The following is a 24,670-nucleotide window of genomic DNA, read 5'->3' as shown; positions in this document are numbered from 1 at the left end:
TCCATCCTTACAGAGCAATTCCACATCTTCTTTTCCCCAGCCATTGTCCTTTTGGGGTGGTTCCATGCAGGAAAATGCTCCCAGATGGGTGGGATGAACAGGAGTGGTGGTGCCCCTGTCCCAGCTGCATATTCCAAGAGGCTGGAGCATGTTCCAAGCCTCCCAAGGGTTGTGGGAGCACCTTTTCCTCTGGAATGTTCTCCCTTCTCAGCTCCACAGCCCCCAGACTCAACCACACACCCCAGGGGGACAGCAGAGCCCCCCAAGCCCCCAGAATGTGGGGAGAGCTTCAGGACCTTTGCTGCTTCCCAGCCTCTCCCTGTGAAACAGCAGGGAAAAGGAGGAGGAAAAGGCACTTCCCACTTCCCTGCCAGCTCCAAAGAGGCTTTGCAAGGACGGGGTGAAGGAAAAACCAGAGTCCAGGGAGGGGACAGGAGGGGAAGGGGAGGAACAAGGGCGGGGGTTCTGGGGGTGCAGAGCTCCACATCTCACCTGGCTGCTCCCACCACCAGCGATTTTATTTTTAAGCTTCCCTTATGGTCATTGGAGCTGACTAAAAAGAGACATTTCTGGATTTTACCGCTTTCAGGCTGGTGGCAGAGCCCAACAACAACCCTCAAAAAAGATGGGAAAATGGAGCATAGGAAGCTTTTCCTTTGTGTTATCCTGAGTGCTCAGGTGTGGTTCATCCCAGTTTCTGAGATGCTCCTAATGCTACCCCACCATGGAGAGCATCCCTCTTGTACCAGTAAGAGACAGAAGTTATCCAAAGGAGGATCCCAAACCAGAACAAAACCCCAGCTGTGACGAAGGAGAAGGCGCCAGATCCAGCAGGGAATGGTTTTGTACATTCAGAGTTTATATTTGGAAAAGAAAAAAAAAAAAAAAAAGAAAAAAGAAAATAAAAGGAAAGAGGAAGGAGAGGAGGAAGTCGAGATTAAAAAAATAGAACTGATGGGAAGCGGTAGCGGAGCCTCCACCACTGCACAACACACACACGAAGACACACGAGGCTGGACAACACGGATCCCCGGGACGCAGCAGCCCGGGGAACGGGAAACTCTGCATGGCTTTATGGGACCCCTCGGGTGGGAAACGAGCCGCTCCTCCGTGTCTGCCTTGGCACATCCCTGAGTCACTTTCCTGCTCCTCGACAGCAGCGTCGAGGCGCCTAAATGTGGGGATGGGGGGAAAAGAGGGAAACAGGGGGGGTATCATCAGTGGAAGACCCAGAATCAGAGATCCATGGAATTTTTCAGGTTGGAAAAGGTGTTTGAGATCATCAAATCCAACTGTCAACCACCGTGTTCACCACTGGCCATGTCCCCAGGTGCCACGCCCAAGTTTATGGAACTCTTCCAGGGATGATGGCTCCATCCCTGCCCTGGGCAGCTGTGCCAGGCCTTGGACAACATTTCCATGAAGGAATTTTCCCCAGTATCCAACCTGAACCTTCCCTGGTCAACCTGAGGCCATTCCCTCTCCTCCTGTCCCTGTTGCCCAGAAGCAGATCCCAAACCCCCCCAGCTGCCCCCTCCTGTCAGGAGCTGTGCAGAGCTACAAGGTCCCCCCTGAGCCCTTTTCTCCAGGAAAGAGGAAAAGCTGAGCTCTTTCCAGCTCCCTCAGGAGCTCTCCAGACCCTCCTCCTGCTGCTCCAGCCCTTCTCCAGCTCTGGAGATGCCCCCATCCCCTCAAAGCCTCTCTGGGTGGAGGGTCCCAGTCTGATCCCAGGATTCCAGGTGCGGCTCCCACACTTCCCTGCAGAGAGGAGCTGGTGGCCATGGTCCTGCTGCTGGTGGCCATGGTCCTGCTGCCTGTTCCCAGGAACGTGCCCCTTGCTCAGCAGCACTGGCAGAGCGCAGGGAGGCCATGGGCACGTGCTGTCCCCACAAGGCCACGCCACAGCTGAGCCTTTACCTCCTTCCTCCCGGCTTCAGAGCGTTTCTGTGTTCATGGTCAGAGCCTTCCACACCGTGGTCTTGGACATCTCGTCCGAAATGTTGATCTCGGAAGGATCAGCCCTGCAAGGAATATTTTTCCATGAGGATGGGTCTGATCCCACCAGGAGCATTGGCAGCAGCCAGAGGAACAGGAGGGCCTGGAAAACCAGAGCTCAGCTGGTGAGGATGGTTTGGCTGGATGAGGAATTTTGGGAATCAAGGCACGGAGCTGCAGACCCACAGCTGGTGTTTCCCCCTGTGATCTCTCAGGTGGGAGCAGGAGGGTCTCCAGACCCCAGAAAGCCACTGGTGATGTACTTTTGGGATAAAACAGGAATTGTGCAGCCACTGTGTGAGGTCAGAGCTCTGCCATCACATCCTAAATTGCCAGTAAATTGGGATTTTCCCACTAAGATGACTGGGGATAAATCTGCAAGTGGAGAAACGTGAGCCAGATATTTCCCACTGATCCTGCGAGGGGTCCTGACCTGGGGGGTCTTTACCTGTCACTGCTGGGCTTTGGGGTGTCCACCCTGCTGGTCTTGCCCAGCTTCAGCTGAACAGAATTCGCAGCAGCTGCTTCCATCATTTTCTGGGACTCCTGAAAAGAGACGAGTCAAGTTGTCTCTCCTTGATCCAAGAGGGGAAAAATGAAACTCCAGTAAAAACCTGGCAGGCTGCCCTCTCCTCTGACCCACAGCACCTTTAGCAGCAGGTAAAGACCTTCCCCTGTGGGTGTGTTTGGGGTTAGTGACACTGCTGGGAGCAAACCCTCACAGAAATATAGTAACTATTTTTATTATAAGGCTCATTTAAAAATGATAATAATGTCTCTGTTCCAGTGTGAAACTCTCTCAGAATTTAGGGGAAAAAGTTCAGAATGTGGGATCCAAGCTATGAGATCTGTTTGACTCAGTTCTGATGTTCCCCAACAGCTGCTGCCCAGAGGAGCTGTGGATTCCCCATCCCTTCCCAGCGTGGCAGTGCCCAAGGCCAGGCTGGATGAGCCTGAAGCACCCTGGGATAGTGGGAGATGTCCCTGCCCACAGCAGGGGTGGCATTGGGTGGGCTTTAATGCCCATTCCCAGCCATTCCATGGCCCCACAATTCCATGATCGAAGGATGAGCTGTGACAGGAATGGGAATGTTACAGCCCAGAGGAGATTCCTAGCTCCTGGCGTTACCTCCTCTTCTTTGGCTTCATTTTTGGCATCATCCAACTTCTTCTTCTTGCTTTCTGGCATGAGGTCATCCAGGAAGCTGAGCTCCCGCTTGGAGAAGCAGAAATCCATCACTTTCCGGACAAAAACGAGAGCCAAAACCTTCAGGAAGGAAAGGGAAGATGGGTGAGGCTGGAGATGGTGCTTCCCATCCCTCTAGGGCTGAGAGCACCGGCAGCAGTGAGGGGCGCCGGGAGCACCAGGAATACTGGTAACACTGGGAATACTGGGAATACTGGGAACACCAGCGTCCTGGATTGCAAGGTAAGTGTGTATTCCATTTGGATCTGTCAGAAGTGGGGCAGTTATTTGCTGTTCATTGGACAGTTTTCTTTGTCTCTTCCACAACCAATCCTCCTTGCAGGAGATCTCTTCTGTTAATGGACCATTAATTATTAATTATCTTCTGTTTCTTTGCCTGAGAGGCCCTTAATTTCAATTTTGTAACAATTCAGAGGGAGGGGCTTTACATTTTCCATTTCAGGGGAGGCTCCTGCCTTCCTCAGCACACGCCTGGCTTTTCAAACCCAGACAGCCGGGAATACTGGGAACACTGGGGATACTGGGAACACTGGGGATATTGGGAGCACTGGGAGCACTGGGGATATTGGGAACACTGGGAACACTGGGGATACTGGGAACACTGGGAAGACTGGGAATACTCGGAGCACTGGGAATACTGGGAACACCGGGAACACTGGGAGCACTGGGAACACTGGGAATACTGGGAGCACTGGGAATACTGGGAACACTGGGAATACTGGGAACACCTGGGATACTGGGAGCACTGGGAATACCAGGAATACCGGGAACACTGAGAACACTGGTAACACCAGTAACATCAGGAACACCGGGAACATTGGGAACACTGGGAACACCTGTAACATCAGGAACACCGGGAACACTGGGAACACTGGGGATACTGGGAGCACTGGGAATACTGGGAACACCGGGAACACTGGGAGCACTGGGAACACCGGGAACACTGGGAATACTGGGAACACCGGGAACACTGGGGATATTGGGAACATTGGGAACACTGGGAGCACCGGGAATACTGAGAACACCGAGAACACTGGGAACACTGGGGATACTGGGAACACCTGGAATACTGGGAACACTGGGGATACTGGGAACACCTGGAATACTGGGAGCACTGGGAATACCGGGAACACTGGGAATACTGGGAACACTGGGAATACTGGGAACACCTGGGATACTGGGAGCACTGGGAATACCGGGAACACTGGGAAGACTGGGAACACTGGAACGCAGTCTCTCACCATCATGGGGAAGATGATGGCAGCGCGGGAAGCTTTGATGGCCCAGAGCAGCACGAGGCAGAGCAGCTGGATGAGGGTGAAGAGGTGCACCTTGCGCAGGGGCACGTGGCGCAGGTAGATGAAGTCGGGCTGGTGCTTGGCCGGCATCCAGAACAGCTTCAGGCGGTCGAAGAACTGCAGGGAAAAGGGAGCACTGCCACAGCTCCTGCAGCTGCTGAGATGTGGAGATTTTGGGAGCAAGGAGAAACCCAGGATCTCCTTCTGTTCCTCCTGGGAGCAGCACCTGCTTTCCCTTTGCTCCATCCAAAAACCACCTGGCTTTGCCCACCACATTCTGAATTATTCCAGGATTTTCTCTGGTCAGCATCTCTTGGCCCAGGGAATCCCACAGCGAGGATTCCCACCGGTGGAATTTCCTTCCCTTCACACTGAATTCTGCCAATTCCCATCACCAAACACCACCCTGTCCTAAAACCTGAAACAGAGAGCACTGAACTGCCCCTCCCAGTGTTGAATTGCCCCTCCCAGCGCTGAACTGGGTTCTCCCAGCACTGAACTGGGTTGTCCCACCACTAAACTGGGTCCTCCCAGTGTTGAACTGGCCTTCCCAGTGCTGAACTGGCCCTCCAAGCCCTAAAAACTTCCGGAGCCTCCACCCATCAGTCCCTGACGAAAACCACTTGAATTTCCTCCTCTCAAAGACATTTTCTCCCATCCCAAGGCCTTCAGGGAGAGGAAATTCCCCGGAGCAGCCGTACCTGGATTCCTCGGAGTGACGAGACTCCCATGTACAGAAAGACCCCATAAAGCACTGGCATTGGGATAAACTGGGGGAAAAATGCAATAATTAATGGTTTTCAATTTCATTTGCAGTATTGCCACTCTCTCTCACCACTCCTTTCTCAGGTACTGCCTGAAGATTCCCAGCTTTCCCATGCTGGATTTTATCCAGCACAGATTTTATTCTTTGTGTCAGGCTGATCTTTTGATTCATTTCATCAGAATAATCCTCTTTTCCAGAGAGGTTGGAGACAAAGAGGGGATTTCATCCATCAGGACCACTTTTCATCTATCTGAGACCTCCTGTGGGGGTAAAAAATGATCTTGAAAAACTCTTGTGGGAATGCATGGAAGAGACATCTCCTTCGAGCCTGGAGCTGGGAATGGATCTGCTTTGAGCCTGGAGCCTGGAGATGGGAATGGGTCTGCTTTGAGCCTGGAGATGGGAATGGGTCTGCTTTGAGCCTGGAGTTGGGATTGTGTCTCCTTTCAGCCTGGAGCTGGGATTATGTCTCCTCTGAGCCTGGAGTTGGGACAGTGTCTCCTCCCAGCTTGGAGTTGGGATTGTTTGGTGGGAATAACAGGCACGGAATCCTGTGTGGGGAACTCTGAGGGCTCAGCTCCTGGGAATGGCTCTTCTGAGGCTCCTGGGGGAGTGAATTGCAGCCAATAAAGTCCTGCTTGTCGGAAAAGGCTAAATTCTAACCCAAAGCGGGGGTGGACGTGTAGAGTTTGTGTGGCCATGTTTGGGGAGCAGGGATGGCCTCTGTAAGAAGCTGCTGGAAGTTTCTTCCATGCCTGGCAGAGCCAGCTCCAGCTGGCTCCAGGATGGACCTGCTGCTGGCCAGGGAGCAAGGACCCACGCTGGAGCAGGTCCTGGAGAGCTGTCTCCCCTGGGATGGAGTCAGGATGGAGCAGTTCCTGGAGAGCTGTCTCCCATGGGATGGACTCAGGATGGAGCAGTTCCTGGAGAGCTGTCTCCCCTGGGAGGGACTGACGGGGAAGGGCTTTGGTTCCTATCCCTGAGGAGCAGCTGGAACAACGTGGGATGACCTGACTGAAACCCCCAATCCTGCCTCCCTGTACTGGGAAAGGAAGGGGAGGGAGGGAGGGAGGGAGGGAGGGAGGGAAGGAAGGAAGGAAGGAAGGAAGGAAGGAAGCCCAATCCTGCCTCCCTGTACTGGGAAAGGAAGGGGAGGCAGGGAGGGAGGGAGGGAGGGAGGAAGGAAGGAAGGAAGGAAGGAAGGAAGGAAGGAAGGAAGGAAGGAAGGAAGGAAGGAAGGAAGGAAGGAAGGAAGGAAGGAAGGAAGGAAGGAAGGAAGGAAGGAAGGAAGGAAGGAAGGAAGGAAGGAAGGAAGGAAGGAAGGAAGGAAGGAAGGAAGGAAGGAAGGAAGGAAGGAAGGAAGGAAGGAAGGAAGGAAGGAAGGAAGGAAGGAAGGAAGGAAGGAAGGAAGGAAGGAAGGAAGGAAGGAAGGAAGGAAGGAAGGAAGGAAGGAGGGAAGGAAGGAAGGAAGGAAGGAACTTTTTAACATTTGGTTTTACTTCTCTGATCCTGCTGTGACTTTCTCAGTAATAAATTCAATTCATATCCCTAATTCCAGCCTGTTTTCTTGTGATCATGACTGATGAGGGATCTGTCCCTGTCCTTATCTCAAGCCATGAACCTTTGGTCTATTTTCTCTCCAATCCAGCTGGGAAGGGCAGGGATGGACCAGCTTTGGTGGGATCCAGCCAGGATCCCTCTCAGTACAGAGGGTCTGGAGGACACCTGGGAATTAAGGGATTTGTTTTGTTTGCTTGGCTTGAGCAAGCCAGTTCTGAAGGGCGGGGAAGTCACCAAGCTGGTTCCCATCCTGCCTTTGGCATCACCTCCTGGGGGAGAGAGGCCCTAATTCCACATCCCCTCCCAAACTCCTCTGGGTCACCAGGGGGTTTCCACCCTGCTCTCACCTTGAGCACAGAGGTGAAGAAAACAGAGCAGCCCATGAGCACGAAGATCATCAGGCCAGTGACCCTCTGCTCCCGGATCCCCAAGAACTTGGGCTGCTCGCCCGGCGCGGAGCAGTCGGACTCCACTTTGAGGCTGTTGACGTGGGTGATGGACAGGACCGTGGCAGCCACGAACCAGGGCAGCCCCATCACCGAGCACACCCCGAGCATCACGGCCACCATGAACAGGTCCAGGTGGTACCCACAGCCTTTCTGGGGAGCAAAAGTGGAACAGGAGCATCCCTCAGGGACCAGGACAACACCACAGGTGGGGCTCAAACCCTGTTTAAGCACAGGTCAACTTCTGAGAAATTTAAATAAGGTTTGAAATAAGAACTGGAACAAAATGCGGATTTGACATCTTGCACAAAAGTTTGGCAGATTCAGACAAAGTGGGTCTGGAGGGTTTGTACATCTCTGCTTCTCAGAAATAATTTAAAAATTTATTATTCTTTCTTTCATAAAGAAATTCCCACCACTTGTAGGTAGGACATGGCTCTGAGTGATCCCTGGAGCTCATTGAGCTCCCTTCCCCAGCTGCCACTGGCTTTTGAAAAAACACCACCTTTCTACACTCCAATATTCATTTGCTGCTCCCGAAAGTTGCCATCCCCTCCCTGTGTCCAGGAGAGCTCCTGCCACACAGCCTGGTCTTATCCCAAACCTTCCCAAAGCATTTGGGACAGGAGCTTGTCCCAGCCCCTCAGCCCGAGCGGGGTGGGGAGGGAGTGACCCCCTGCAGCCCCTCACCTTGAGCCTGTGCTCCTTCCTGTTGACGATGACAGCGGTGATCTGCTGGTCCATGAAGATGAGGATGGTGCAGAGCAGGGCAGGGATCAGCGCGGCCAACACCGTCCACCACGGGTTGGGCCCAATGGGGTTGATGAGCCACCCACGGTCATCCCTGGTGGGCTGCAACACAGGGCAGGATCAGCTCCCAGCCCAAACCCTTCCCTGGCCTCAGTTCCACTCCATCCCTGTGTCCAAGCATTTCCCATTTCCCTTCATGTCACCCTCTCCCAGGGGGCTTCACAGTGCTGGTGTCATCTGTCCCCTCTCCCCGGTTTTGGGGCTCTCTTCCCAAAAGACAGGAAGGAATTGATGCAGTTGGATGTGGCAGAAGCTCACACCACCAGCAGCTCCTCCAGCCCAGCCCTGCCCTGCTGGAGATGGTTCTCCTGTCAGGTGTCTGGTTTTGGGGCTGTACCCTGGTTTCCAGGGGGGATCGATGCTCTTGGATGTCGACGAGGAGATGGTTCCACCACCAGCACCTCCTTCAGCCCTGCCCTGACATCACCTGGTGGCACCTGAGGTGCCAAAAGCCTTCTCCACCAATCCCCAGCCCTGTTACCTTGAACATGTGGGGGACGTGGAGCTTGGGGGACGGGATCCCGATCCCGAGGTCGATGAGCACCATGATGACAATGGTGAGGAACACAGCAAAGTCACTCACTGTGGATCGGACCTGGGGTGAGAAACCAAGGCTGAGAGGGGCCAGGAGACGAGGTGGGAAACCTGGGGACACCCAAGGAGTTGGGACTGGTTAATCCCTAAAATTCCACCACTCTGAGGACATGCAGCCAACTCCCTGGGGTGGATGTTGCTGCCATGTTGGAGATCTGGGGATCTGGTGTGGGACAGTAGAAAGAGTTTAATTAGGGGGAAAATTCAAATTTTAATTCAGACATTAACAAAAATACTAAAAATGAGGAAAGGTGCCACACTTCTGGGTAAAATGGGAGTAAGGCACTGAGGCATCGTTCATTCCTGTTTTTCCATGGCAACTCCTCATTCGAATGCCACTCCAGAAAATGATGCACAGAAGGGGAAAAGAAATAAATAACTTTGGAAGAGCTGATTTCCTGCTGCCTGAGCCAAAAAACATCGCTCTGGAACAGGTCGTGAGGCAGGTGGGGAATGCCACAACCTCTCTGCACTCATGGAAATGAGGGAGGGACATCCAAGGCCGGCGTTTCCCAGCCTGACTGAGCGGTGGCCAATCCTTCAGTGCTCCAGGAATGGCATTTTGGGAAAGGAGCATGGAATCTGTCCCGGGCCACCACCTTCTACCTACTCTGGTTGGGAAGTAACGGCTGGTTTTAAACTTCTTCAACAAACTCGACAGGACAAAGGTGGAGAAGAAGAGGATGCAGCACCAGAAGAGGACATTGGGCGCGTAGGGGCCGTTGTGTCCACAGGCAGGTCCGTGGAACTCCCCATGCAAAGAGCGACATTCCTGGAGAAACAGCATCAGGACACGGAGGAGAACAAGGATAAGCCAAGGGTTGAGGGTCTTGGTGCAAGATCTGTGACCCTGCAGCTGCCATAGAAGTTATAAATATGAATATATCAATATAATCTAAATATATCAGTATATTAAAAATATATAAATATTTATATATTTGAATATATAAATATATAAAAATATATAGTATAAATATTATTGTATTTATAAAATACGTGGGTGTTTATACATAAGCAAAAATATTTATATATTTATATAATGTAAATATGGGCGGCAGCAGCTGAACAAGTGACACATGGAGCTGGAATTACACAGAGGGGAGCAGGGGTGGGATGTGGTGGGACACTATGGACACACAGCATGTCATCTACTCCACCATGGCTGAGGAAAACACTGGAGGAGAAGGAAAAGCTGGAAATTTGTGGATAAAGAGGGACTAGGGAAGGAGGGCTGGGACAACCATGGGGGAAAAAGAGACAAATTATCCCTTTGCAGTCGGGGCTCTCAGGACAAGGCCAAAAGGGGCTGGAGATCTCCCAAAAAGCCCCCATCCCACACCTGGGCTCTGCTTCCAGGGACAATCCCTGTGGGGCTGCTCAGACATGCAAATTTATGTGAGACCTTACAGACAGCAGGGCCTGGAGTCATTAGGAACCAATTAAGGGAGCCAATCACTGCCTTCAGGCAGGAACTTCAGTCCTTCAGATGCTCCAGGAACCAAAGCGCTCCTTTAACCTTGATCGGGGTGCCACAGCCCAGCTGAGGGGGACAGTTCTTATCCCCGAGGTTGGGGACAAAGTGAGCTGGATCAGGGGGGCTGGACCAGGGGGGCTGGACCAGGTGGGCTGCGCACCCCTGGACTCTCCTTCCCAGGACTAAGCAGGCTCGAAGAACTCATGAGATTTAAGCAGGGACTTCTCAGAGCCCTTTGAAGCCCAAAGTCACCTGAGGATGGTGGTTTTGGCACCAGGAACTCCCTGAGGAAGTGGTGGCCCAGGGCACTTACGGTCACTGTGAGGTTTCCCCAGGTGATTCCCGACACGCTGATCCCATTGCTCTGCCAGAACTGCAGGGTCTCGTTGCTGGGATGAGCTGGGGGCTCACACTTACAGCTGGAGGAGGGAAACCAGGACAGGGCTGAGGGAACAGCGCCAGGATGAGCCCAGAGGCACCTGCTTGGGGAGAGGAGGAGAACACCCACTAATAGATGGTGAGGAGGTCCAGCTTGCTGTGCATGTGCACGGGGAAGGTCTCCCTCAGGTGGCTCAGCTTCTCCAGGGCCTCGTAGATGAAGATGATGCAGATGAGGGAGGCGAAGGCCTCCTCGGTGAAGCGGGTGATGTAGCACACCAGGCAGCTGGCATCCGTGGCCACCAGCACCACGCAGAAGAACGCGGTCCAGAGCCCGATGCACGTCCGCAGGGACAGATAGGAGAGCGTGTATTCCCTGCAAAACCACAAAATCTCCTGGGGGAAAGGCCAGAACAGGCCTCGGAGCTGAGCCTTTCTGCAGAGAACATTAGGAGCAATGGAGGAGGGTGTGGAGGTTGCAGGTGGTAATTGAGGTTTCCATGTCCTTGAGGTTGCAGGGTGCAGGTGGAGAAGCCAAGTGTTTAATTAGCATTAATTAACATTGTCTTAATGCCTTGGAGGCCGATTGAGGTTGTGGAAGGTTCTCCCATGTCCCACAGAGCCCCGACATCAAAACCAGCTGGGTTTGCCCCGGTCACCCACAGTCAGGTTGGGGGTGAATGAGAAGTTCAATTCCGGTGAGGGGGAATTAAACTTTGGAATCCCACACCAAAGTCACCAGGATGAAAGGACTGTCATAGAAAAGAGCTATTTCCCAGGAAAAGCTCCTACTTGTTCAATAAAATCCCCAAAACTCAAAATATTCCAATTGAACTACATGGATATTTGGGCAAAATCTATTTCTTCTTCCAACAAAAACCAGGTTTAAAAGTTTTTACTCAGTGGAAAACAAACCCTCTGTCACTCCCAAACCTGAGGGATTTGTCTCACCTTCCTTGGGCATCCATTAGAGCCTCTGGTTCCTCATTCTCCCACATTACAACTCTAAAAATCCCAAAATGACCCCAAGCCAAAAACCCCAAATGACCCCCAAGCCCAAGGACTCTCACCCTTCCTGCGCATCAGCAGCAGCAGGAGGAGACCTCTGTGACCCAGCAAACAAATCTGACAATTCTCACCGAGAAAATGAGAAAAACATCTCCTTGCCCAAAAAAATAAAAAAGTCTTTTCCCCAGAAGAATAGAAGACAAATATCTCACTTGCAGAATTTGTAGAGGATCTTCTCAAAGACCAGGACGGGTCCAGTGCTGCCGAGGATGGTGAGGGGTTGGCCAGCAAAGAGAGAATAAACCACACCCGTCATGGATGCTCCCAGCAGTGACTCCATGGCACTCTGGCAGGGAAGAGAAGGAGCAGGGAGTAAATCAATCATTAGGGATAAAAGCCCCCCAGAAAACCCAAAGGAAGTTCACAGCTGTGAAGAGAATTCCAAGGTTATGGAGCGGGTTGGGTTGGAAGGGACCAGTGGGTTGGGTTGGCAGGGGCTGGTTTGGGCTCCAAACACTCCCCACGAGCAGGGACACTTCCCACCAGTCCAGGGGGTCCTTTTGGGGCGTTTCCCCCTCCCCATGCTCCCTACAGAGAGAGGAGCTCACAATGTGGCCGTGGGTTGCCTCCCCCAGCAGTCCCCCGAAGGTGATGACAGGGGACATGCAGGCACAGTAAAGGAACAGGAAGGACGCCAGGCACTGCAGGCTCAGACCGTCCCTGAAGTCACTCCAGAACCACGGCGCCTTGCGCTTCACGTCCAGGACCAGACCTCCAAAGAGCCTGCAAGGAGGGAGGGAAGACCAGGCTGTTCTCTTGGGAGAGCACGTTTGGTTTCCTCTGGGCAGAAAATGCCTTCGCCTGGAGGTGTTTCCAGACCTGCCCCCGCCCCAAAGCCACGAAACCCATGTGCTGATGCTGGGGCTGGGCCCACCTGTGTCCCCCCAGCCCAGGTGTCCCCCCTGCCCAGATCTCCCACCTTCCCAGACCTCCTCACTGCCCAGATCTCCCACCTTCCCAGACCTCCTCACTGCCCAGACGTCCCCTCTACCCAGCCCAGGGGACCAAGGGGGCAACATGCAGTCCTTTCACTGAACCAGGTGACCCCAGAAGCTGCTGGAAGGGGAGGTGCCTGCTCAGATTTTGGGGGCAAAACAAGGCGGCCCCAAACCAGGAGAGCTCCCACCTCCCAGTCCGCTCCAGTTCAGGACCGCTGTGTTTCTCCGGTTTGCTGTGGGAAGAACTCTCATCCAGAGCTCCCGGCATCTTCCGCTTTTCCTGTGAGCACGGAATTCAGCTCAAAACTGGCATTTTTCAGGTATTTTATCAACCACCAGCTTGTTGTGCTCCTGGCCTGGGTGTGGCTGTGCCAAACTGGGGATTCCAAGTTTACCAGAATTTGGGGTGTTGTGCTGCCCGTGCCCCTTGCAGCACCCACCTGGGAGGGGACATTTTTGGGGGGCTCGATTCGGATGGATGGGTCCCACTCTCCTGGTGGCAAGACCGTGACCTGATCCAGGAACTCGTCGATGCCAGCCACGAGGTCAGCCCGGTCCTTGGCTTTGTAGGCAACGTCGTGGAAAACCTGCCCAGAGGAGACCCCCAGGTGAGAGCACAACCCGCCCCAGGTGTCCTCACCTGGGCAGCTCCCCTTTGGCTGTGGCAGGATCATCTTCCCCAAATCTCCTGCTGGAAATGGCAGCTGGAAACGTTCTGGGAGAAAACTTCACCCAGTGCAAATTCCTGGAGAAAACATCACGTGGTGCCAAATCCTGATAGAAACCTTCAGCTCGTGCCAAATCTCCTGCTGGAAATGGCAGCTGGAAACGTTCCCCCAGCAGGAAAAATCTGGGTATTGTGGTGCTTGTAATCATCTCCTCCATGAGGTCACTGTCCCTCATGGCTTTGAGGATCTACCACCCTGGCAATGCCAGCCCTGGGATGGTGCCAGCCCTGGATGTGGGGACGATGAGGTGCAGGATGAATCCCAGGTGGGATTTCAGCCCTGCCCCCCATGGCCACACTGGAGCTGTTGGCTTAAATGGGAGAAGTTTTTCTGGCTCGGGCGATGCCACCACTGGGGACAATGTCCTGGGTACCCCGTAGGGAAGGATGGGGTGTAGGATGCACCCAGAGGGGATTTCAGCTCCCAGGATTTGGGGTGATGCAAATCTGCCTGGTTTGGGGTGTGAATGAAGGGCTGGGACAGCAAATCCTCTTCCTCACTGCTCCAGGGACAGGGAATGGTGAAGAACCCCAAAAGTGACCCCAAGATCCCTCTTATCTCATCACACCTCATCCGTCATGGTGGTGGCCATGGACCTGCCAATCTCGTGGTACTGATGGGCTTTTCCTCCTGGCCCCAGCAGAACAAACAGGAACCTGGACAAGGAAAACCAAACTGAGAGAGGGGAATGTGGCTTCACTCCAAGAGCACCCAGGGAAACCCCTGCGACCTCAAGGGGAAACACGTTGACTCCCCACCTCCTCCATGGGATGAATTGCTCACCAAAACCAATCACAATTCTCATTTTAGGGCCAATTTCATTGAAATTACTCCATAGGTTTCAAATATCCAGCAGGGAAGGGAGGAAGGTGAGGAGCAGCATAGGAGAAACATGCAGCTCCCAGTTGTTCCCTTGGGCCCCAAATCATGGGGCGATTTCAGGTGGGTTTTGGGTTTTTTAAAATAAAAACTTTGTGCTTTTCCTTCAGACCTTGTTGGGATGGGAACTTCTGTCATTCCCGACAGGAGCACGGCCGGGGTCAGGCGGACAAAGGCCACGAGGGGCTGGTGGAGGAAATCCAGCTCTCCCACCAGCACGTTGGACGCCTCTGCTCCACTGGGGATCTTCTTCATGAAGTGTAGCTCCGCCTGGGCAGGACCAGCCATTCTCAGGGAATCCCCCAAAAACGAAGCCCTCAGGGCCCCCCAAGGTCTCTCTCACCCCCCTGGAGCAGTGGGAGAGTTGCAGGGATCTCACCTTGCTCAGGTCCATGGCACTGGTCTCAGGGGTCACCCCATTTTTAGCTTCTGCAGTGGTGGGAGAAGGGTGAGGGGTGAGGGTTTGTGCTGGGAGGGAAGAGAAAGACACTCAGAAAGGGAGGAAAGGAGGAGTTGGGGTGTTTGTTTTTTGCCAGAACAAGTCTAAAGGGGACAAAGTCACCCGGAAACCCCCATCTGGTGCCAAAGACTGGAGAAACCCTGAGGGGGTGTCAAATCCCTGGAGAAACCTTCACCTCAGGCCAAAGACAGGCAGAAGACCTCACCTGGTGCTAAAGCCCTGGGAGAAAACTTCACCCAGTGCAAATTCCTGGAGAAAACATCACGTGGTGCCAAATCCTGATAGAAACCTTCAGCTGGTGCCAAATCTGACGGAAACCTTCACCCAGTGACAATCTCCTCCAGAAACCCTCACCTGGTGCTGAAAACTGGCAGGAACCCTCACCTGGTGCCAAATCCCTGGAGAAACCTTCACCTTGTGGTAAAGCCTGGCAGAAACCTCCAGCTGGTGCTAAAACCTGGCAAAAACCTCACCAGGCTCCAAGCCCTGAAGGACCTCACCTGGTGGCTGCAAACCACACAGAAACTCACCTGGCTCCAAACACCACAGAACTTCACCAGGCTCCAAGCCCTGCAGAACCTCACCTTACTCCAAACCACACAGAATCTCACCTGGCCCCAAACCCCTGCAGAACCTCACCTGGCTCCAAACCACACAGAACTTCACCAGGCTCCAAGCCCTGCAGAACCTCACCTTACTCCAAACTTTTCAGAACCTCACCTGGCCCCAAACCCCACAGAACCTCACCTGGCCCCAAACCCCTGTAGAACCTCACCTGGCCCCAAACCCCTGCAGAACCTCACCTGGCTCCAAACCACACAGAACCTCACCCGGCTCCATACCCTACAGAACCTCACCTGGTTTCAAACCACACAGAACCTCACATGGCCCCAAACCCTGCAGACCTTCACCTAACTCCAAACCACACAGAACCTCACCTGGCTCCAAACCCCACAGAACCTCACCTGGTTCCATACCCTACAGAACCTCACTGCCTCCAAACCCCAGAGAACCTCACCTGGTGACTGCAAACCCCACAGAGCCTCACCTGGCTTCTCAAGCAGGTGCAGGTCCTGTTTCTTGCTGACATCAGCAAAGGAGCGCACGATGGGCAGGAGGTTGTTCCTCTTCCTCTCGTTCTGGTGGTGGTGCTTCTTCAGCAGCACCTCCCGCACCTTGGCCCGCGTGCGCTCGTCGAACTCCGCCGACAGCTCCTGCTGGGCCAGGATCAGGTCTGGTGGGACAGGGACATGTCAGAGCATGAGCCTGCCCTGCCACAGCCACTCTGCCCTTAAAGCCCTGAACCCCGGCATGTGGAGGGAAAATGAAATCAGAGTGATGAGAGGAAATGGCTTGGAGTGAGTTGTTATTGAACAAGGGTCAGCTCTTAGGGGGAGCCAAAGAGCCAGGTCCCAAAATACTCGAAAATGTGCAGGACATTCTCCTTCTTTGCTGCAGAATATTCTCCTTTTTACTGTGGAATATTCTCCTTTTTCCTGCAAAATATTCTCCTTTTTCCTGCAGAATATTCTCCTTTTTACTGCAGAATATTCTCCTTTTTCCTGCAGAATATTCTCCTTTTTACTGTGGAATATTCTCCTTTTACTGCTGAATATTCTCCTTTCTCCTGCAGAATATTCTCCTTTTTACTGTGGAATATTCTCCTTTTTACTGCAGAATATTCTCCTTTTCCTGCAGAATAGTCTCCTTTTTCCTGCAGAATATTCTCCTTTTTACTGCAGAACATTCTCCTTTTTCCTGCAGAACTTTGCTCCAGTCTCCCTCCAACCCAAAAACCACTTTCCAAAGGACCCCACATTGCCAGCAAGAGCTGCACACCCGAACCCCACTCCCACCCTAGGAACCCCGCCAGGCCAGCTGGGAGCCCCGGGCCAGGATTTCCCAGGATTTCCCCCACGGTACCGGCGATGTCCTCGACGCTGGTGGCGCGCACGTCCAGCAGCACAGTGCCGTTGATGATGCAGCTGCGCAGCTCAAAGAGGCTGTGCAGGGACAGCGTGGCCACGTAGGGTTTGCTCCAGCGCTCGCCCCCATCCTCCACGTCCTCCTCGAACTTCAGCCACCTGTGGATTTGGGGTGGGATCAGCCAGGGAAAAACGGGCTCCAGCCCTGTAGCCTCTTGGATAAAAGCGTGGAGTGGCTGGAGGAGGTTCCTGCAGCTGGGAAAGTTCCGTGTCCCAGGGAACAGGGACTCCTCTGCCACCGCAGCCGGCAGCAGGGATCACGGAATCCTGGAATGTCCTCAGTTGGAAGGGACCCACAAGGATCACAGAGTGCAACCCCTGACCCTCTGCAGGACACCCCAACGATCCCACTTAAAGCTGTCCCTGACCTCTGGAAACATGGAATCATGGAGTGTCCAGAGGTGGAAGGGACCTATGAGGTTCACAGGATCATGGAAACTCTGGAATTAGAAGGGACCCATGAGGACCATCAAGTCCAATTACTGGCCCAGGATAACCCTGAAAATCCCACTGATCCCCAAACCCCAATGTCCAAGCATTTCCTGACCTCTAGAACCATGGAATCTCCTAAGTGGGAAGAGACCCACAAAGATCATCAAGTCCAATCCCTAGCGCTGCCCAGACACCCCAAAATCCCACCCTGTCCCAGAGAGCTTTGTCCAAATGCTCCTGGAGCTCTGGCAGCCTTGGGGCTGTGACCATTCCGTGAGGAGCTGTTCCAGTAAGGGAAGAACCTTTTCCTAGTATCCAACCTAAACCCCTCCTGACACAGCTTCCTGCCATTCCCAAATAAATCCCAGGGATTTATTTACCTGGCTGTCTCCTTCCACTCAGCATCTTCGCCCTCCTTCACGCAGATCTCGTCCAGCTCCGTGAACAAATCATGGGGGACGTGCTGCTCATCCTCCTCCGTGCCCAGGATGAACTGCACCCGCTGGGATGGGGTGTCTGGGGACAGGAGGAGATTCCCCATCCCATTACTGAGCCTGGATCCATCCTGGCACGCTCACATTCCAGTGGCATCACACTGGGACCAGTCCAGCCATAAATGCTGGGCTGGCCCCTCTCCCATGGCTCCCTCCAGGCTCTCACAGGGAAGGTGGAGCCTCCATCCCAAGCTCCATAAGGATGGGCTGCATTCCTTCCCCACACCTCCACTTTTACACCAGGATCCCAAAATCCATTACGGATTTAACTCCAAAACCAGAGAAAAGTTTGGAAAAAGAGAAGTCTTGCTTAAAAAAAGCCACTTTTCCTCAGTAAAAGAGCCACACAAAGTGTCCACAGGGAGCTGCCTGGGAAGTGCCGTGGTGGCCACCCCAGCAGGACTTACAGTGGTATCCCTGCTCCGCAGGGACCGGCTCCTTCTCCCGCTCCCGCTTCCGGTGCTTCTGGCTGTGGGCGCGGTGGTGCCGGTGGCTCTGGCGCACCAGCGGCATCCGCACGCCCACGTACAGGGTCCGGTGGCCTGGGAAAACGGGGAGGTGGCAACCATTGGTGGCTCAGCCACTGCAGCCACCCCAGGAGGAAGCCACGGGGTCGGGGAAGCTCCTCAGTGGGAAGGGACCCGCGCGGTTCATCCAGGACCCACACAGGACACCCCAAAAATCCCACAGCGACTTCCCTCAATGTAAATTTCAGTGGATCCCTGACCTTCCCAGACTTGTCCTTTTTTCCAAGCCTGTTTTACTCAAGCTTCACACCAAGGGATGATTTGTGGTCACCTAAATGTGGCCTGAGAGCAACAAAACCCTTCTCAAATTCCAGCTTGGGCTGGACAACACCACCACCACCACCAACCCTCAGATTTGCTCATTAAGCAGGAGATAATACAATAATTATAGTTTTGAAATTTTTTTGTGGCAGAAGGTGACAAGGAAAGATCAAAGGAGCCCCACGACAATGAACTCCAGGAGGAAAACAGGGAATCTTCGCCACATAAAATGATTCTCCTGCCCTCTCCAAGCCGGGAGCAGCTGCTGTGGGAAAAGCAGATGGGAATTATCTAACCCCATGGACACATGTCACACTGGCGCCTCCACCAGGGCTTTAAAAGCCATTGTGTTAAAAAATGAGTCAATAATTTGTCGTTTAATCAAGAACCACAACAGGTTTTGCTGCTCTTGATGTGACACCAGGCAAGGGACATTGCAGGGACTGTTTAACCAGGGCCTGGTGGCTCCTCCAGCAGGATCTCAGCAGGATCCCAGCAGAAATCCAGCAGGATCTCAGCAGGAATCCAGCAGGATCCCAGCAGGATCTCAGCAGGATCTCAGCAGGATCCCAACAGGGTCCCAGCAGGGTCCCAGCAGAAACCCAGCAGGATCTCAGCAGGATCTCAGCAGGATCCCAGCAGGAATCCAGCAGGGTCCCAGCAGGAATCCAGCAAGAACCCAGCAGGATCCCAGCAGGAATCCAGCAGGATCTCAGCAGGATCCCAGCAGGGTCCCAGCAGGATCCCAGCAGGATCCCAGCAGGACCTCAGCAGGATCCCAGCAGGATCCCAGCAGGATCTCAGCAGGGTCACAGCAAGATCTCAGTAGGATCTCAGCAGGATCCCAGCAGGATCTCACCTTCCAGCTCCTCCTTCTCATAGTGGATGTTGACCACGTTGCTCGTCCTGCCCTGGTCAATCACGGCCTCCTCGTCGTGTCTCTAGCAAAGAGAAGAAGGGAAAATTTGGGGATGGGTCTGTGGAGCTGCCTCCACCCTCCCTGTCCATCCACCATTCCATGAGGATCACGGCTTCTCCTCCAGGCACAGCCCAAGAAACAAGGACCTGTGGAAGGTTCTTTTCCCAATCCCAAATAAACCCATCCACGTTGTACACAATGGGAGTCTGGAAGGGTTACAGTGGGGGAAGAGGGACTTCAGACCCAAATTTGAGTACTTCAGACCTAAAAATACCCAACCAACTGCCTGCTTTGTTTTTGTGGTTCCTTTCTTAAAAAAGAAAAAATACACAGGGATTTCTAAGCTGGGGGAAAAGAGCCACTGTAGGTCTCAGGGTGGCTCCTGCAGGACTCCCTGGGTGGCTCTTGGCCACAGCACGTGGCCACCAATGACCTCCAAAAACCTTCAAGGTCCTGCAGAGGCCCAGGCTCCCCTTGGTGTGAGTGCTCCATGGTAAACAGTATTTCCCATATTTTAATTGAGATTTCTGAGCAACCTGGGCTCATGGGAAGGATCCCTATCCATGGCAGAGGGGTGGAGCAGGATGGTCTGAGGGTTTTCCAACCCAAACCATTCCATGATTATTTTATGCTTCAAATACTAAAGGAAAGATGTCACCACTGCTCACCTTCCCCTTCCTTGTGCTCGCAGATAATCCAAGAAAACCAAAATCCCATCCTCTGTGCAAACAAACACCCTGCATGCCAAACAACCCATATTTTCTATCAGTTTCCCAATTATTCCTCATTTAAAGGCTCAAAGGGAAGTTTTGGGATGATTGAGTGGATGAGGTCCAACCTCGCCTTGATGCCATCGCAGCGACCGAAAATTATTCAAACAACAAAAACCACACCCAGATTTCAATTCCTGAAACTGAAAGTGGAAAAGGAGCAAAATCCTGAGGGAACTGGGGGAACTGGTGGGGCTGCTGGATGAAATTCCAGGAGCAAGAGCTCCCCCATGCCCAGGGAACCAGCTCAGAGCATCCACAGCTGGAATCTGTAAGGAAAATTTGCAACACCACTGGGCAGATGCTGCCCTTGGATTGATAATGATGCCATGGGGTTATTGGAAAATGGAGAGTAAATAATGGATTATGACTTCACCTGGAACAACTGAATTTGGGGGAATCTGCTCCCCCAAATTCCCCCTTTAACCAATGGATGGAAAACCTTCGGGTCCCTCCCAGGCACTGGTGAGTTTGATGAGGAAGAGGAGCAAACATTCCTGCTGGGAATGAGTGCTGCTCCCGGAGCACCAATTCCAGAGTTCACTGTCGCTCCCTCTGCCTGCTCCTGGACTTGCCCTCCCCACGTTGCCCAGCAGCCGGATTTTCCTGCACCAGTGGCTCTCTGTCCTCGCTCCAGTGACATCCACCACCACCCTCCTGCCCTTCCCAGCACCCTGCTCCCTCCAGAGCCACCAAAAGGGACTAAACCCCAACCCTGGAAAAGGCACAGGGTGAAATGGCTCAATATATGACAATTTAAAATGGGAATTTTAATTAAATGGCAAATTTGAACATGCACCACCTGTGGCAGTGGGAGTAAACAGGGATTTGGGAGGGGCAGATTCAAACCTCCCATTGGTGACACAGGCAGCCTCTTTCTCTCCAAAAATACATTTTGTCAACCTCGCCTCCTGCATCCCAGGGAAGCTCCAGCAGGATTTGGGAGAGTTTTCCCTCCATCAGGGGGATGCACAGCCCCCCGCCCTGGGATTCTCCCAGAAAGGGTCACGCTGTCACTGCTGTGACCTCGTGGGTCCCTTCCCATTCAGGCCATTCCTTCATCCTCGTGTCAGTCCCCGGTTTTGGGGGACTCTGGATGGATCAGGGGGCCAGATTCCCTCAGGACAAGGTGGCACCTTGTGTCCCTCAGCTCCAGACACAAAAAGGGAAAGGATCAGAATCCAGGGTGCCAACCCAGGATTATTTACACTCCCCAAAACTCTGCACACTAAGAAAACACAGTGGAGGGGAAGAGAATTATGGATTATGGAGAATTCTGCAGAATGGGCTGAAAACACCACATCCTGCCAGGGCAAGGACATCAGCATTTGGGTGGATTTTAAACCCGAATTCCCAAAGAACAAGTGAGGTACAAACTGCCTGGAAAAGAAACATCATGGGCAGGGCTGGTTTCCATCCAAATTTCCTGCAGAAAGTCAGGGAATTCCTGGAAGGTCTCACTTTGGCACAACCCCATCCCTTGGGGGATCCTCATCAGCCAGAGCCAGTCCTGCCACGGGACAGAGGCTCTGGACAAGCCCCATTTTTCCTCTCCTCGCTCTCCAGCTCTGCCTGACTTCCCGAGCTGAGCTAATCCGGCATCTCCATCCTCCAGACTCGTTTGCTTTAATGAGCTCCCTCCCGGCGCCGCGGACTCAGAGGTCACCTGCCCGGAAAGGTGACCCGGGTGTCAAATGACCCGGCCGGGGAAGGTGACACCGAGGGCTGGGCAGGGAAAATCCCGCCGGGACCCAAGCTCGGAGCCCCACTGCGGGTTATTAACCAGGATTGAGGCTCCCGGAGCTTTAGGAGGGGCAGGTGGGCACCTGTGGGTGCAGGGATGCTCGGACATCCCATCGCCCTTCCCGAAATCACACCGAGGGAAAGGCTCCCCCTCCAAACTGCCCCAGTCCGACCACTCAGATGCACTGGGAGGGGCTGTTCCCCCGAGGACATTCCGGGGATTTGAGGATTTATGGCCGTGGAGCCGTGGGTTGGGGATGGGATGGAGCAGGAAGGGGATGGTTCCACAGCAGGGGTTATCCCAGGATGCCTGGATGGGTACCAGCCTTGCCTCTCCATCCTCCTCCACTGCCAACAGCCTGGGAGCCATCAAATCATCCAAACTGGGCTGGGAAGGGGATGCCGAGCTTGGCATCGCTCACCCTGGAGTTTCAGAGCAGCCAGAGTTGTTTCAATTTGCCGTTTTCTAAGAAAAAAACCTCAGTTTGGCTGCCTGGGAGTTGTTTTCTGGGGAGACTGAAAGGAGTTGTTGCCACTAGAAATGAAATCAGGAATGGCTGGAGCAAGGCAGGAAAACCCATTTCCATCCCCCTCTATGTCACAAGCTCTGTGTGTCCTGTCCCCTTCTCCAAACTCACATTTTGTTGGGATTTTGTGTCCCCCAGAGAGACCTTTGGGGGTTCTGCCTCAGTTTCCCTGGCTGCCTGCAACTCCTCAGATTAGGAAAGAAAAGCTCCTGCTCTGGGGATGTTTTGGGGTAATTGATGACGAGGAAAAGCCCCAAGCAGAGGCTCAGGACCAGCCCTGAGCCCCCTTGGCCCCCAGCCCAGGGCACACCAGGAGCGGCCACCAGCAGTGCTGAGAGGATTGATGTCACTCACCTCGCCCGAGGTGTAATTAATAATTAATTAACAACTGACCCACTGTTCTGATGGGATGAGGGTAACGGGGGGGACCTGGGGGCTGCTGAGGTGGCAGAGACCCCCCCTCACCCCTCTCCATCTCCCTCCTGCTGCACAAAGCCCTGGGGTCCCCTGGGCTGTGTCACCTCGAGGGACCCCTCTGTCCCCCCTGGGGGAGGGGACAGTTCTCTGGACTCCCAAAATGGGGCTGGGGAGGGTCACAGCCAGGACATCCCCAGGACACGATGGTCACCAGTGCAGGGGGACAGAAACTCCGTTCACGCTGTCATTTCCGGGCAGATTCATTAATTCCCAATCTCTCATTAATTAATTCCCGCCCGCCGTGGTCACCCAGAGCAGCTCCGGCCACTCCTGTGGGGGCAGGGCAGGGGGACAGGGACAAGGAGACGCTGAAAGGTGGCGGTCAGCCCAGGTGTCCCCTGCCCTGGGCACGGGGACACAATCCCTGAGACCCCCAGACTGCAGGGCTGTGACGGGGGACAGTGACAGGGGACAGTGACAGTCATGGGGGACAGTGACAGTAATGGGGGGCAGTGATGGGGGACAGTGACAGAGGACAGTGACGAGGTGGGACTGATAGGGGGGACAGTAATTGGGGACAGTGACAGGGGACAGTAATGGGGGATGGCAGTGACAGGGGACAGTGATGGGGGAACAGTGACAGGGGACAGTGATGGGGGACAGTGACGAGGTGGGACTGATGGGGGGACAGTGACAGTAATGGGGGGCAGTGACAGGGGAGGACAGTGATGAGGGACAGTGACGCGGTGGCAGAGTAGGATCTAGTGGCAGGGGACAGTGGCAGGGGACAGTGCGGGGTGGCAGTGGCGGGGTGGCGTGGGGCTCTGCGGGGACAGTGGCCTTTGTCTCGTCTCCAAAGGGCCGATCGGGGGAGGGGGCAGGAGGGAGGGGAGGCACATGCACATGCAGATGCAGAGGAGGAGCCGGGGGGGCCCGGCGAGGACCCCCCAGCAGGCCCCACGCAGGTGCCCTTCCCCCCTCTTCCCCTCCCTCCTGCGCCCACCCTGAGCCCCTCTCGCCCTCCCTTTCAGAGGCCGGACCCCCACACCCCCGGCACCCCAATTCACGGACCCCTCCCCCCTTTCCCCCCCCCTCGGTCGGAAATGCCGCAGTGAAGCAGCCATGGAGCATCCTCCGGCCGGCCCGGGGGCACCGGGCATCCCCCAGCCCCCACCTGGTAGCTGAGGATGCCATCGGGCTCGTTGCTGCCGGCGGGCATGGCTGGGCCCGGGCACCCCCCCGGGGTGGGGGCCAGGGGGGGCCGCCGGCTGCAGCGCCGGTGCCGCTCACACCGGCTCCAGCATCGCCCGGTGCCGGGGCCAAACCCCGCCCAGGCCGGCGGCAGGAGGAGGAGGAGGAGGAGGAGGGGGAGGAGGCAGGGCCGGGAGGGGCGATGCCCGCCGGGTTTCCTGCGGCCCCCAGCGCCCCCCGCCCCGGCTTTGACCCCTCCGCCTTCGAAACGTCCCCAGGACCCTCCTGCTGCCCCCCGGCATCACCCCCAGCTTCCCTGCAGCACCTGCCCTCGGCTGACCCCCGGTTACCCTCAATCCACCCCCAATCCCTTTAGCGTTCAGTGCCCCCCCGCCCGGAATTGATCATCCTGACCCTCCCCAACACTATCCTGACCCCCCCAGCACCATCCTGAGCCCCCAGCATCACCCCGACTCTGCTTCAGCTCTGTTCCTTGATCCCCTCAAGCCTCCCCCTCAGATCCTCTCCAGTGTCACCCCCAAATCCCCTCAGACCCCCAGACCCTCTCCAGCAGCGTCCCCGGTTCCCCTCCACCATTCCTCCCCAGCACCACCTTCAACACCATCCTGACCCCCCCAGACCCATCTTGTTCCTCCCCAGCACCATCCTGACCCCCCCAGCTCACTCCCATCCCCTCGGGAACCCCCCAAACCCCATAACCTCCCCCCCATGTCCCCTCCTGGCCTCCTCCACCACCTCCCACCCCCCTTTTCCCCCCACTGAGGCCAAGCCCGGCCCTTTGC

The 24,670-nt window shown here is 54.6% G+C and overlaps 1 protein-coding gene across 1 annotated transcript; it reads right to left on the bottom strand.

Moving 5' to 3' along the window:
- Positions 1-1,933: 1,933 nt before the first annotated feature.
- SLC4A8 (solute carrier family 4 member 8) lies at positions 1,934-23,937 on the bottom strand. The gene is made up of 24 exons (XM_041470541.1): positions 23,851-23,937; positions 19,160-19,241; positions 17,920-18,054; positions 17,399-17,534; positions 16,525-16,685; positions 15,704-15,835; positions 14,521-14,630; positions 14,254-14,411; positions 13,831-13,918; positions 12,975-13,121; positions 12,723-12,814; positions 12,145-12,319; positions 11,749-11,882; positions 10,659-10,904; positions 10,464-10,569; positions 9,287-9,448; positions 8,564-8,677; positions 7,963-8,124; positions 7,174-7,425; positions 5,202-5,270; positions 4,444-4,617; positions 3,125-3,262; positions 2,444-2,541; positions 1,934-2,021 (listed from the first exon to the last, which is right to left on the bottom strand). The coding sequence occupies exons 1-24, from the start codon at positions 23,893-23,895 to the stop codon at positions 1,934-1,936; spliced, it is 3,204 nt and encodes a 1,067-aa protein (XP_041326475.1). The 5' UTR covers positions 23,896-23,937.
- Between the last annotated feature and the right edge of the window lie 733 nt (positions 23,938-24,670).

The sequence above is a fragment of the Pyrgilauda ruficollis genome, unplaced genomic scaffold (genome assembly GCF_017590135.1).
Source record: "Pyrgilauda ruficollis isolate IOZ18807 unplaced genomic scaffold, ASM1759013v1 scaffold248, whole genome shotgun sequence".
In the NCBI taxonomy this organism is placed as follows: domain Eukaryota; kingdom Metazoa; phylum Chordata; class Aves; order Passeriformes; family Passeridae; genus Pyrgilauda; species Pyrgilauda ruficollis.
This window is presented reverse-complemented; position numbering and strand designations above follow the sequence as displayed.

What these genes read in the sequence shown, in the direction of transcription:
- SLC4A8 (XM_041470541.1), bottom strand. Translation starts at nt 23,895, where the DNA reads ATGCCCGCCGGCAGCAACGAGCCCGATGGCATCCTCAGCTACCAG. An exon ending in GAACTGGAGCGGACTGGGAG is followed by an intron (nt 12,320 to 12,722) that starts GTGGGAGCTCTC and finishes CCCTCCTTGCAG; the next exon opens with GCTCTTTGGAGGTCTGGTCC. An exon ending in GGAAGGAGCACAGGCTCAAG is followed by an intron (nt 7,426 to 7,962) that starts GTGAGGGGCTGC and finishes TTTGCTCCCCAG; the next exon opens with AAAGGCTGTGGGTACCACCT.